Source organism: Myxocyprinus asiaticus, chromosome 13 (assembly GCF_019703515.2).
Source record: "Myxocyprinus asiaticus isolate MX2 ecotype Aquarium Trade chromosome 13, UBuf_Myxa_2, whole genome shotgun sequence".
Lineage (NCBI taxonomy): Eukaryota > Metazoa > Chordata > Actinopteri > Cypriniformes > Catostomidae > Myxocyprinus > Myxocyprinus asiaticus.
In genome coordinates this window covers 45,468,516-45,481,605 of record NC_059356.1, presented here as the reverse complement: position 1 = coordinate 45,481,605, position 13,090 = coordinate 45,468,516, and the positions used below count along the sequence as shown (strand labels likewise).

At 37.0% G+C, this 13,090-nt stretch overlaps 1 protein-coding gene across 15 annotated transcripts in view; it reads right to left on the bottom strand.

The window, feature by feature from the left end:
• The window catches only part of LOC127450234 (nuclear factor 1 X-type-like), a 230,954-nt gene that overhangs the window by 45,699 nt on the left and 172,165 nt on the right, over window positions 1–13,090 (bottom strand). For all 15 annotated transcript variants that reach the window (XM_051714155.1, XM_051714156.1, XM_051714158.1 and 12 more), the window contains 2 exons: window positions 3,961–4,023; window positions 351–425 (listed from right to left, as the gene is read on the bottom strand). In XM_051714155.1, coding sequence (XP_051570115.1) covers window positions 351–425; window positions 3,961–4,023 — 138 coding nt within the window. The remainder of the gene's footprint in view (window positions 1–350; window positions 426–3,960; window positions 4,024–13,090) is intronic.

Sequence of the window (13,090 nt, the reverse complement as noted above, 5' to 3'; positions counted from 1 at the left end):
TCCTTACCGTCCTTCCTCTCCCGGCCTCGCTCTCCACAGACGTGGCTCGACTACAGCCACATCACCACAATTATATATATATATATATATATATATATATATATATATATGTATGTATTTATATACAACATGTCAAAACATGAGGCGGATGGGCTACAACAGCAGAAGACCACATGGGGCACTTTATTAGGACCATAGTGTTCCTAATAAATTGCTCAGTAAGCTGTATATATACAGTTATAGCGGGAGGGCTTCCTAAAAACTACTAAAATCATTATAGAACTAGAATTGTCAAGTCATTCCCATTCCTAGTGCATGCCATAGATCATATAAAAGATCATGCGACTCACTCTGTGACACACGGACAAGCTCGGCCACGTTCCATACACCTGACGTCACGAAACAGTCCTGGAAACTCAAATGCCCTGCAGAGAGAGAAAAACAGACATGAAAACACCCAATGCCAACAAATGACAAAAAAAATAAAAAAATAAAATACATTACCATACTTACTCATCAGCACCTGTCAAACACTCACACACACACACTCACACACACACACACACACATACATACATACAAAATAAACTGCACAACTGTCATAAAAAGGCCGGGAGCATATAATTACAGTCATCAGTTGGCATATGTTTGTCGTCTCTATGGAATAACAGGCTAACCCATACTTATGGTTAACTCCAACATAGCGCATTCAAATCTCAGCTAAAACTTAATGAGCACATTAAAAATGCTTTATGTCACACATTTAGAGATAGTGTTTTCAGCTGAAGTGTGTGTGTGGTACACTGCATACAAATATACAATTGTAATCCGTTTTTTATTGCTCAGAGGTTGCTCTGTCATGGTTAGGGAGAATCAGTTCTCAGTTATGGCTAATTTTTACTTTTAGTTCGCCTGAAAATTATGACGTAATGCACAGATGTTTTTTGTTCTGCTAAAACATTATTTTGGTGATATTTCTCCTGTTCACGCACATCCTTGAAATTCTTGTCCTAGAAGGATTCATTTTAAAATTATGTTGCATGTATTAAAAACAGGCTCAATCTCAAAATTCCTTAGAATAATTAAAAATAGACATAAATTAGTCAACTGTTGACAAACAGTAAGACAAAATAGAGCTATAAAATACATGTGGATAGCATAGCTCAGATAATTTGGTCTTGGAAAAATTTTATGGCAAAGTTTTGAGCTCATATTGAAATCTTCCAGACTTTGGTCTTTTTGTGGAGATGTCTTCTAAAACACTAGAGGAGACACAGTCATTCTCATGTCTGTCTAGGAGAAATAACTGACATATTAAAGAGATCTTATTTGTGATTTTTCTATCTTTTATATCCTGTACATTGCTTCTGCTGTATATATGGACTTTCAATATGTACTTGTGTGTGGGCAGAACGGGTGAATAGATATGTTCCACACCCATCTGTAGTACCGGCTGAGGTCAGCGTGTGTGTATTGTATGTGTGTGTCCGCGGGTTAACCGCAGTGAGGCCTGCGCATGAGCTCAGTGTCACTCCACAGCCATGTGGTTCCCATCAGCCAATCACATCAGAGTGATTTATGAGCATTCTGCCACTCGCTGTCACAGCCAGCTTAGCAACGCTTTACTACAATAAACTCTTCCACTAAATGTGGAAATCGCCTTTTCTCATGCCCTGAGTTTGTGTGTTTGCGGTAAGCGCGAGTCTGGGTGTGCATGTGACCTCATTAACGTAAATAAAATGGCTTACGGTATTAATCGGCCCCTATTTGTGTGCACAACCGTGCATTTCAAAGTCCAGCGAGAGCGGCTAACCCACAGATCCATCTGCTGACTGGCAGGCGGAGTGGAAAACGGTGGCTGATGCATTGATTGTGTAGTGCGGGGATTTCATTGTGCTGTTTCAGCCAATGCTAACTGGAGCCTGTTCGCTCACAGCCATTAATGTTAACTTCAGATGTGTACGATGAACTTAATGCTTTCTGTGTGAAGGGTAATTCCATCAAATTAAATTGAGAAGAATTAGAGTTCTTCAATGGTTCCTGGAGCGTCAAACAGTTGGTTCAGCAAAGAAAGAATCTTTAAAAAGAACCATTTTTGGCTGTGCATGTTTCTTAAGATGGATTTATGGTTTTACTACACTTACTACTGTTGAACTGTCGTATTTCAAGTAAAACCATACTGTAGCAACCACAAAATTTACCATGGTTTTACTATAATAACCATATTTTAACCATGATTACCATGGTGAATCCATAGTAATAATAGTGGAAAATTAAAACTATGGTAATAAAAATCATACTTTTCTGGTTTCTTTGGTTTTACTACAAATACCCTAGTTCAACTTTGGTAGTTTCAGTAAAACCATGGTTAATTCTTATTAAAATTAACCATGGTTTTATTACAGTGATTTTACAGTTTATCACATGGTATTTGTAGAAAGACCAGAGTAACCACAAAATTAACAATGGTTACTACAGCCATGGTTAATACAATATTACTATAGTAATACCATGGCTAATTTATTGTGAGGGAACCCAAAATACTTGCGAAGAAACAAAACTTATTGAGAGGGAAAGCTAAACTGTTTCAGACAATAAATTCTGTTCCTGTCCTTTAAGTGTTTTGGTTTTGGTGAAACACCAATACCTCGATAGATTTCTAAAAACTAGACAATAAAAAGTTCTCTGAGGAATTTTAGAAGATTTTCACTCAATACGTTAACATACACAGTTATAATTCAGCTACAGCTGTTGACAAAGGCTTTTTTGATTTTTTCAAAAAAACTTACTGTTGCATACATACATTCGAAAAAATAATGAAAAAATAAATATTTTGCAGGATATTAACAATGCATTTACACTTTGTATTTATTAATTTTTAAATCTACAAAGAACTGATTCAAATAATCTTGTGTGTCTAGTATGTTGGAAATTTCCTCACTTGAGCTGCGTAAGCTGAAAGAGCTGAATGCCTGTACAATGAACTTCACTAACCATTTAATTAGTTCACTCAAGCAATATAACAGTAAAATTACAATTTACATCTCCACAGACAGTAAAGAGAATAAACAGGTGAACTTGAACTATGTTATTCGCCAGTCAGAATGGATAAGTTGCATTGTGAACATGTCATTTCCTTAAAAAACGTGCTACATGTAACATCCTAAACTGTCTAAATGTGAGGAATTCACGACAGAGTAACTTTTAAAAAGAAGCTACTACTTCAGTATAGTCCTTATACACTTATCAAGTTTCCAGGACTGTTTTCTCATGTTGTGTAATCTTACATTTAAACATATTCATCTTTAATGTGTTTGATACGTTTAAATCATTGTAAGTAGTATAAACATTTTTCAAAATATTGAAATATTTGTTTAAAGTTTCATCTGTTACAGTTTGATACATCTGTTGTCATTTTGCACATTATTGTTAACTAAAATGTTTGTTTTTTTCTGTCAACTAAAATGATGCCATTTTAAAAAAAACAAAAAAAGACTTATTAATTTATATGACAATGAAATATTTAAAGGACATTTTCGTCAACAGACAAGAATTTTGACTTAATTAAAAACTGTGAAAATTAACACAGTGTTCAAGTACACAACACAATGCTTAATCAAATATTTAATGGAAGGATGTTATCCACGTCCAACGCATGTGCCGAAACGTGGAGCAAATCAGAGGCCAATTGTAGTCTGATTAATGAATATACATGATGGACAAAGCTGAGCTACAACAGCATTATCTTGCTCTGTTACTCCAACTTCACAAAAAGTTTGATTGGAAATCTGATTGGAATCTAAAGTCAACATGAAATTATCTTCGCAACCATTTTACTTCCGTAATGTGATGAATAACAGAGTGAAACTCAACAAGAAAAGAATACAGGGTGGGACTTGATTTTATCCACCACGAACTGATTCGATTGTGGAGAACTGATTTTCATGGTGCTCAACGTACCGTTGGGCGGAGGCTTGATATCTGCTTCTCCTTGTTGGTTGGAGTTGTCTGATTGTCCAGATTCTACGGAGAGGACAGAAAGAAAGGGAGAAAGCAGAGAAAAAAAAGAGACAGCAGATTAAACATGGGACATAAGAAACTGTCTAGGTCGAGTCCAGTGCTGCCTGAATCAATTAACAGATGTAGAACATTTTGAGTATTCTCTTCCAGCACATATTAAATGTAGCGGTGAGACGACACAGCTGGAGGTGAATCGTGGAAAATGTGCTTTGGTTCTGGACCATTTACATTATGTTCAGGAGATCTGAGCATTGCTTAGACATGAAAACTGATACTCTGTCTTGGTATTACTTTGTATTTGTTGTATAAGATACATTGTAAGTCTGATACTACACTTCATCTGGTAGACTCTGATCTCATGGAGAAAAAAAATGTGAAGGTGGCGATAATGTGGCTCCTTAAATGTATTGCTGCAGCTCAGAGGTGAAATGTACACTTAGTGGAGTGAAAAACAAGTAACATTTTTCTACCTTAAAAAGGCATAAAAATCCCATAGAAATGTAAAAATCTAGTAGCAATTTCCCCATGTAATAAGTCGATTGCACATTTTTAAGGCAACAATACATGGAAGTCGCAGAAACAAACTGCACCAGCTCTAGTCATGTGGCAATAAAAGCTCTATTTATAATTTTTTTTACCATGTCAATACTAAGATGTTAAACCACAGAACATCCATTCGACAATGAAACAAGATCTTTACCCCTGTATTATGGACTCAGGACAACAGAACTTGGGTGCAAAGATCTAGCCAACTGTGAACAATAAATACCCTTGTTGCAAGAAAAACAGTTTGTACGTGTTGTTGTCCATTTTAGACATGAAGTTGCACTGCTCTGAAATCTATAAATGCACAAAATACATATCCAAAAGCGGCCTGCTGAAACCCCACTCTGGTGTATTATTGTGTGTAAGATGTAGAATTAGGCTGGTGTGCCGCCATAAAGTTGTTTGGACAATGTCACCATAGGCTTTTTATCTTAGCAAGTATAGTGATCTTGGAGAGGTTCCAGACCCCCGCCGTTGTTTGAATTGGCTGAGACTCACTACCCCCCTGTTTTCTATATGCACTGAGGTCTGCCTAACTATAGATTTTCAGAAGAAAGTCACTAAATGACTTTGGCATCTCTTTCTGGCTCTTTTGTTGTGCTTCTCAGCTTACACAAGATATTTGACCTGTTTGGCCAAAAATACATTATGCTTGTGCCATGTTTTACACTACAACAACAAATAGCAAAAGTATGTAACTATTAGTGGCATCAAAAGTGCTGCTACCATACAATATAACTAAAATAAAACATTTTCTGTGGAAAATGTGAATGGTGCTTGCCTGTCCAAAACTCACTTCAATGATGCCAGGGTGTTTCTGGGTGGTTGCGTCAAAATGTCAAAAGAGCCCATTCTATAACATTCTGTTCCCTATTGCCGGTGTTCCTCCTTCAGTTTAAATCTGTGGGATTTTTATTGTCCTCCAGGCATAAATTGTAAGTTTGTTCACTTAGAAAAGTAATAGCACACCTCTCCACAACAAGTCACACAATCCGAGGCCTCATTTTCATCCATAGTAGCACAAAGTGTATTATGGTGAGGAGTTTGTTCACACTGCAGGAAAAATCAAATCCGATCTTTTCGACTGACGGTTCAAACTACAGCTTATAAATGAACAGATCTGATTTTTGTCCTTGTAAAGGCATCATTTATGCTGTTTGGAACGCAGTATGCTGTATGTCTTCTTGCCGCATCACTTAACAAAACAACCCGTCGCGCACAAGGAATTACGAAAAAAAAAACAAACCTCATGAAATCCTATCTGTCCATTCAGACTAAGAAAATCTTATTTTATCAGATTCCAAACCACCTACGAGTTTGGATCAGGCTTGTAAAAATCTGATTTAATGTGTTTTTGTCCTTTTAAGACTACTGTATATATATATATATATATATATATATATATATATATATATTTAAAAAAATATAATTATGCCTGTGTAAGCAATAGTGATAGCCTTAGCAAGGCCCACAAATGTCTAGCACCAACAGCACGAGGGCAACAATTAAAAAGTGAAAATACACAATTTCTAAAAAGAAAAAGAAAAACGAGTTACGCATTTTATTATGGTTAGGTATGAGTAACAGCCTTAGCAAGCCCCACAAACTACTAGCGGCAACTGAACGAGGGTAAAAATTATTTAAAAAGCGACACTACACAATTTTGAAAAGAAAAAAAAGACACGAGGAGCTCTCTTTTTTCCCCTCTTGTCTCTCTCTTGCACCCCCTCGTTCGCTTGCTACTGTTGTTCTATGGATTTCTGGCAGCCATCTTAGCGCTTGGCAGCCATCTTAGCATTGGCGGTAGCAGAGCATTCCTGCTAGCTTACAAAGCACCCTCACACAGACACACTCCTGTCAGAGAGAGAAAACCTCTCCACCACACTATACACTAAAAGCCTCGCAAATGGAGGGCATTTTCAGCTACTTGTGCTAAATGCTAATTGAGGGAGTTAAAAACCGACTACCGCCATTTTTTTGTTTACAGACTGCACATGTAGCCTATAGTTCAAGGTGTGAGGGCTGCTGTTCTCCTGTTTTCCACCATTTATATTCTCACACAGATAATTAATTCAATAAAATGTTGGATGTAATGCACTTTAATCGACTCGTCTGCGTTTAATCTTAAGCGTTAGACTATATATTGTATCATGTTCCTTAAGAGTACAGTAATAGTTTAGATGGTAATAGCATAACATATGGTGCTTTGATACACCATGGTACAGTATAACGACCATATCTCGGTAGCTTAATTGGTAGAGCGTGGCGCTCGCAACGCAAAGGTTGTCGTTTGACTCCCAGAGAACACACATACTGATAAAAATGTGTACCTTGAATGTAAATTGTGTGTAAAGGTATGATTGCCATATTCGTTCACTACAGTATTTAGGCTACATGATATTCCAAGGTACCATGGTATTAACACGATGACAGAAATTTAAAACAATTCATATACCATTGTATTAACATGTATTTAATACAATTTTGGATGTTTACCATCTAAGAAAGACAGTGTTCAAAGAACTGCAAATAACAAACCATTTGCTAACACATTAGACATCCAACAAACTCCACTGTTAAGGTAACACTTTTTTACAAGTGCTGCAATTTGCAATACTGGCTTGTAAAGACCAGATTTTATTGCATTCTGGACTGTAAATAGCATTCTGATCTGAATCTTTATTTGTTTGGTTGCTTGAGATACTTAACACCAGGCTAACAATGATAGCATACACACCAGATTAGTTAATGTAGAACAACAGCAATCCGTACTGATAAAGTAGCGTCTTCTAGTGGTGAGGAGGTATGAGCACAGTTTAAGGAGAAGTCTCGAATGACCTCCAATCCAATTACATGGCACATTAGTGAAGCTCAGTACGCAGAACTGGACGTGAGTGAATGAGAGGGTCCGCGCTATTGGGCAGAGACAAAGAGCAGATGAGCAGGGGGCCAGATCATCAAAACTCAAGCACACAAAAGAGACACTGTCCATTATTAGAGCATAGCCTCCAGTCTATGGAGTCCAATCAACGCTGTTATCAGCATGCAACCACACACACATACAGTACTGCTTCCAACAATGTTCGGGCTAATCCTTATCGTCCCAGCACACACAGTCAAAGGACCCCTGAACACACCATGCCAAAGATACTGGGTGAAACAAAAAATGTTTACCTTGCTATCTAAACAGGGACATACCATCGCCAGTTCAGACTCTAAATACTGATTGGATCAGCTGCCTTTGAAGTCGTTGTAAAATGCTGTTGAACGTGCACCAATGACAACATATACTACTGCATATGTCCTAAGTTGCTAATTTGCTTGGCAACTGCAAACTCCTACAGTTAGGATGATTAATTATTAAAAAAAAAACTTTTTATAAAAACAACAAGCCACGCTGTTCTGTGCATTATAGCAATTTTACCACAGTTTAAAGGGCGTTTTAGGCTCTCCTCTTCACATCATGCTAAGAACACCCTTTACCCTAGTAAAATCACTGTAACTAACAGCTTTTCATGGCTTTTTGATTTAATATAAAGCCACTTAGAATGATTACAGACTAAACCAAACCCTATCCTTAAAGCCCGAAACATATATTACACAAGTACATGTATGAAGATGTGCACGTTTGGCTAATGCATTGCTAGCGCACGGTTTGGTTGAACATGCTTACCGTCCATTCTTGCGAGACTGTGGTGGGAACAAACCTCAAAGATAGCAGACATATGTCTCCGAGATGTTTGTTTTAGATCTTTTCATCTGGAAAGCATCGCATTTTAATAAACATCTCCTGAACATCTTACAAAGATCAGATTTACAAACATTCTAAATCAAAAACATCTCAAAGACATCTGCTGGATATCTGATTGACATCCATCAGATGTATTGCAGATGAGCAAACAACCTAAAAAATACATCTTCCAGATGTAAACGCACACATCAAATAGATGTCTGGGTGATGTACGTGTGCTATCAGGGAGTCATCAAGGGGGCGATAGAGTTACCTTCAAAAGTATGTGCCATTAAACTGGATGTGCTATTTTTAGATAAGTTGCTATGAATATATTGACTTTATCTTACTTGCTCAGCAATATTCTCTTCAAGCTGTGGCTTCGCTATTATAGTAGTCGACTTGAAAGACAACTCACAGTAGAAGCGGACGGTTCACAATAATGTCAGCTATAGCGCCCCTTGTGGCAACGTTAAGAAGGCAACAAGTACTTGCGTGAAGCATGGGGGTGGCAGCATCATGTTGTGGGGGTGCTTTGCTGCAGGAGGGACTGGTGCACTTCACAAAATAGATGCATCATGAGGAAGGAAAATTATGTGGATATATTCAAGCAGCATCTCAAGACATGAGCCAGGAAGTTAAAGCTCGGTCGCAAATGGGTTTCCAAATGGACAATGACCCCCAAGCATAACTCAAAAGTTGTAGCAAAATGGCTTAAGGACAACAAGGTCAAGGTATTGGAGTGGCCATCACAAAGCCCTGACCTCCATCCTATAGAAAATGTGTGGGCAGAACTGAAAAGGTGTGTGCGAAATAAATAATTCTCTCTACTATTATTCTGACATTTCACATTCTTAAAATAAAGTAGTGATCCTAACTGACCTAAGACTGGGAATGTTTTCTATGAATAAATGTCAGGAATTGTGAAAAACTGAGTTTAAATGTATTTGGCTAAGGTGTATGTAAACTTCTGACTTCAATTATATATACTTATTTCAATGCATATTTTGTTACTTTGATTAGATAATTAAGTGTTCTAAATTGAAGTGAGGGCATGCAAAGAAAAATGCATTTGGAAACATGCTCCCTATACATATGTTATACATCGTGTCTCAATCTTCATATCTTGTTCAAAAACCTTCTTCCTCATTAAACCTCATTTGGTGATATATATATATATATATATATATATATATATATATATATATATATATATATATATATATATAAACTCTTTATCTGATTAATAAATAGGCTATAAAAGACTTAATTTGGTAAAATATTAAATATTGTAATGGAGCCAAAATGTCTGTAATTTCAAAATAAGAGTTTTGGTATTGCTTAGTTAAAAGTCCAACATTCTGCAATTTTTTAAAATTATTTTCTACTTATTTTATTAATTTACTAATTCTTGTTAATTCTTGTAACCTCTGTGTCTGTGCTCGTCATTGTAAGGAAAGACTAAGAACATTTTTGAACATTCTATAAGTCAATGTTAAGAACTACAGACTGATTAATCAGTTATCGGCCTTTTACACCACCTTAATTATTGGTCAACCTCAAGCGGCGAAATTTGCATAGGCAATGGAGTCAGACTTGAAGTGGATTGTGGAGGACTATTCCCCTCCCGAAACACCCCCGGCACCCACTCTTGAGGAGCCTTTTTGACTTGGACATGGAGGCTTAAGGTCAACTTCACGCTCTAGAGCATCTCCAAGTACTGTATCTCAATGTTAACGCTTCTTTTTCAAATACATAAATTAGTTATTTGCTATTATCAGCCTAAACTTTATCACCTGTTATTACCAAACATTAACCAACATTCAATTACTAATTGCAAGATTTGTGTAATAAATATCATATAGTGCAGTAGCCTAAATCAATGGCTAAATAACGATTTGTGCATCATTCAACATTAACCAATAGCCCACATGGCTTTGGTGACATGAGCCGAAAAGGAAAGTGGTTTCAGAGGTGGAGCAAGTTCCTACATTTATGAAAGATTACAAAGACAAATGGGTGATTCTCACCAAACCGGTCAAGAAAATGTCCTGGTCCTATTTGAATTCAAAATCAACCGTAACAAATTAGAAATTATATTATGCATATTGAAAATGAAGCCTTGTTTTAGGGCCGTTAAGACTGTTTTACACGCTGACATTACTTTCACTGCAGTTGCGCAAATTTTACCCCACGCGAAAAAGATGGTTATTACGATATTTTCATTACCGCAGTGTTACCATATTAGCACTCCCTGGGTATTGCATTTCATTTTCACTGATTTAAATAAAAATAATAAAAATATATTACAAAAACGCTGTATAAAAGCATACCATAAAACAAAACTGCTACTATAATAAGAATCATCATTGAAAACAATGAGAATAGTAAAAGTGAAACATCCTGACGTGTTACGTTAATGAGAATTGGGTGGTAAAATGTGCTTAAGTGTCCTGAAATAATGTCACAATGCAAAAAATCTTAAAGGTCTTAAGTGAAGGTAAAATTTTCTTTATGCAACACATATATTTTTTCAGGTTTCGTGAGAATTACCCAGAATCAGGAACATGTATTAAAGTAAATATCGTAAATTAGGCCTTCATGTTGACTTCAAATAAAGTTAGACGGAATTTAGCTTTACCTAAAAGAGAAAACATGACTTTTCCGTGTGTGTTTTAGTTGGACAGGCATGCTTGATCCCTTGGATTCAAATGTCACGGCTTAGGATGACAAATACATGGAAAATGTATGCCGCAATGCATTGCCTTGAAACCCCCCCCCCCCCCCCCACACCAAAATAACGAAACCCCAATGCACGCCTCCACACCTTAAACACACACACGCACAGAATGAAGAGGCAGTAGAGCCTTTCCAACTGGGTTTTGCTTAAGAGGTTTATCGGTATGTTGCTAAACATTATGACCTTTTTTTTTAATCTGTAATGCGCTTAAAATGTTCCAAACACTCCTAATCCCTGCAGCGATCCCACACAGATGTTCTCTCAGCTCTTTTATTGGACTTTATTTGGGTATTTTCCCCCTCCACCACCACTATTTTATTCATTTCCTATCTTATGAAAGCACGCTGCATCCTGCACCCCCTGTTTACCAGCTGCCCCTGCAGCAAGTGCAATCGGGCGGCTTTTGGTTTTTAAGGGGTCGATACCTGCTCTTGACCCCCGCGGCAGCGACTTACTGAATATGAATATGTTTGAAGACGCTTACAGGGAGTGAGAAGGTGCAGGTTTAAAATGTGCACATGCAAAAGTGGCAAGTGTGTTTGCATGCAAGCATGTACGTGTGCATGCATGTATGCATGTGCGTATGTACATGGGCATTATGGAGGGAAACTGGGCATGGATGTGTGTTTTCTCTGGCAATGTGTGTATGTGAGCGTGTGTATGAATTTGTATGGCTTGTGTCAGTGTGTTTGCAACCAGACTGCTGTTGATGCAATAATTGGCCACATTTATTGAATGTTGAATATTGTGTGCAACCAGACTGCTGTTGATGCAATAATTGGCCACATTTATTGAATGTTGAATATTGTGTAAATGATTTAAAGCATATATGTTAGAGGAAGGATAAAGGGATAAGTTCAAAATGTAAATGTTTTTGTCATTTACTCACCCTAATGTTGTTCCAAATCCATATGACTTTTTTCTTCCAGAGAACACAAAAAGAGATGTTTTTAAGAACGTTCACACTGCTCTTGTCCCAAACCTCATTGTGCTTAGGCATATTTAAAATGAGAATCCAGGTTTGAAATCAATTATGCCAAATGCCTTTGTTTCATTTATTTATTTATTGCATGCCTTGTATCAAATCGCGGCACACCAAGTTTGAATATGCTGAAGCACAAGAAAAAAAAACACTATAAATATATTGTAAAAGTGGTTTAAAATCTAAGCTTGAACAAATAAAATTTGAGAACTGCAGCGGAGGTGAAGATTTTCAATGAATAACGACTTAAATTTCAGACTCTTTCTTAAACAAAGCTGTCGTACAGCTTGAGAAAATAGTGCATGGACTACTTTTTGATACTTTCATGATTATATTTTTTAATGGTATATTTTAGTCCTTTTTGGAGCTTGATAGCCATGGTAACCATTCACTTTCATTGTTTGGAAAAAAAGCTCCTCAAAACCTCTCTTTTTGTGTTCCACAGAAGAAAGAAATTCACAGAGGCTTGGAACAACATAAGAGTGAGTAAACAACATAAAAAACAGAATTTGTATTTTTGGGTGAACTGTCCCTTTAAAGCATATCCGTTGTGTATTGTGTACGCAGATATGCAGATTTTCGATGTTTCTGTTTACGCGCACGAGTGTGTGTGTGTCTGGTCTGGGTCATGCCAGAGAGGAGCAGGTGTGTAGGGATCTGCCCGGCATCGTCCGCTGCCCATCTGTGTGCCCGTCTGTGCCCGCTCCGTGCCAACTACACACCCGGCACAGAGAAAGACAGCAAGTACAAGACCAAAGAGGGAGAATAGAGACATTTACAACAGCATCGTTAAAGGGATAGTTCATCCAAAAAATTTTATTCTGTCATCGTTAACTCAGCCTTACGTTTTTTCCAAACCTGACTTTCTTCTGTGGAACACAAAAGGAGATGTTAGGCAGAATGACAGCCTCAGTGACCATTCACTTTCATTGTGTGTATATATATATATATATATATATATATATATATATATATATATATATATATATATATTTATATATTTCTTTTTTTTTTTTTTTTTCATACAATGAAAGTAAATGGTGACTGAGGCTGTCATTCCTCCAAACATCTA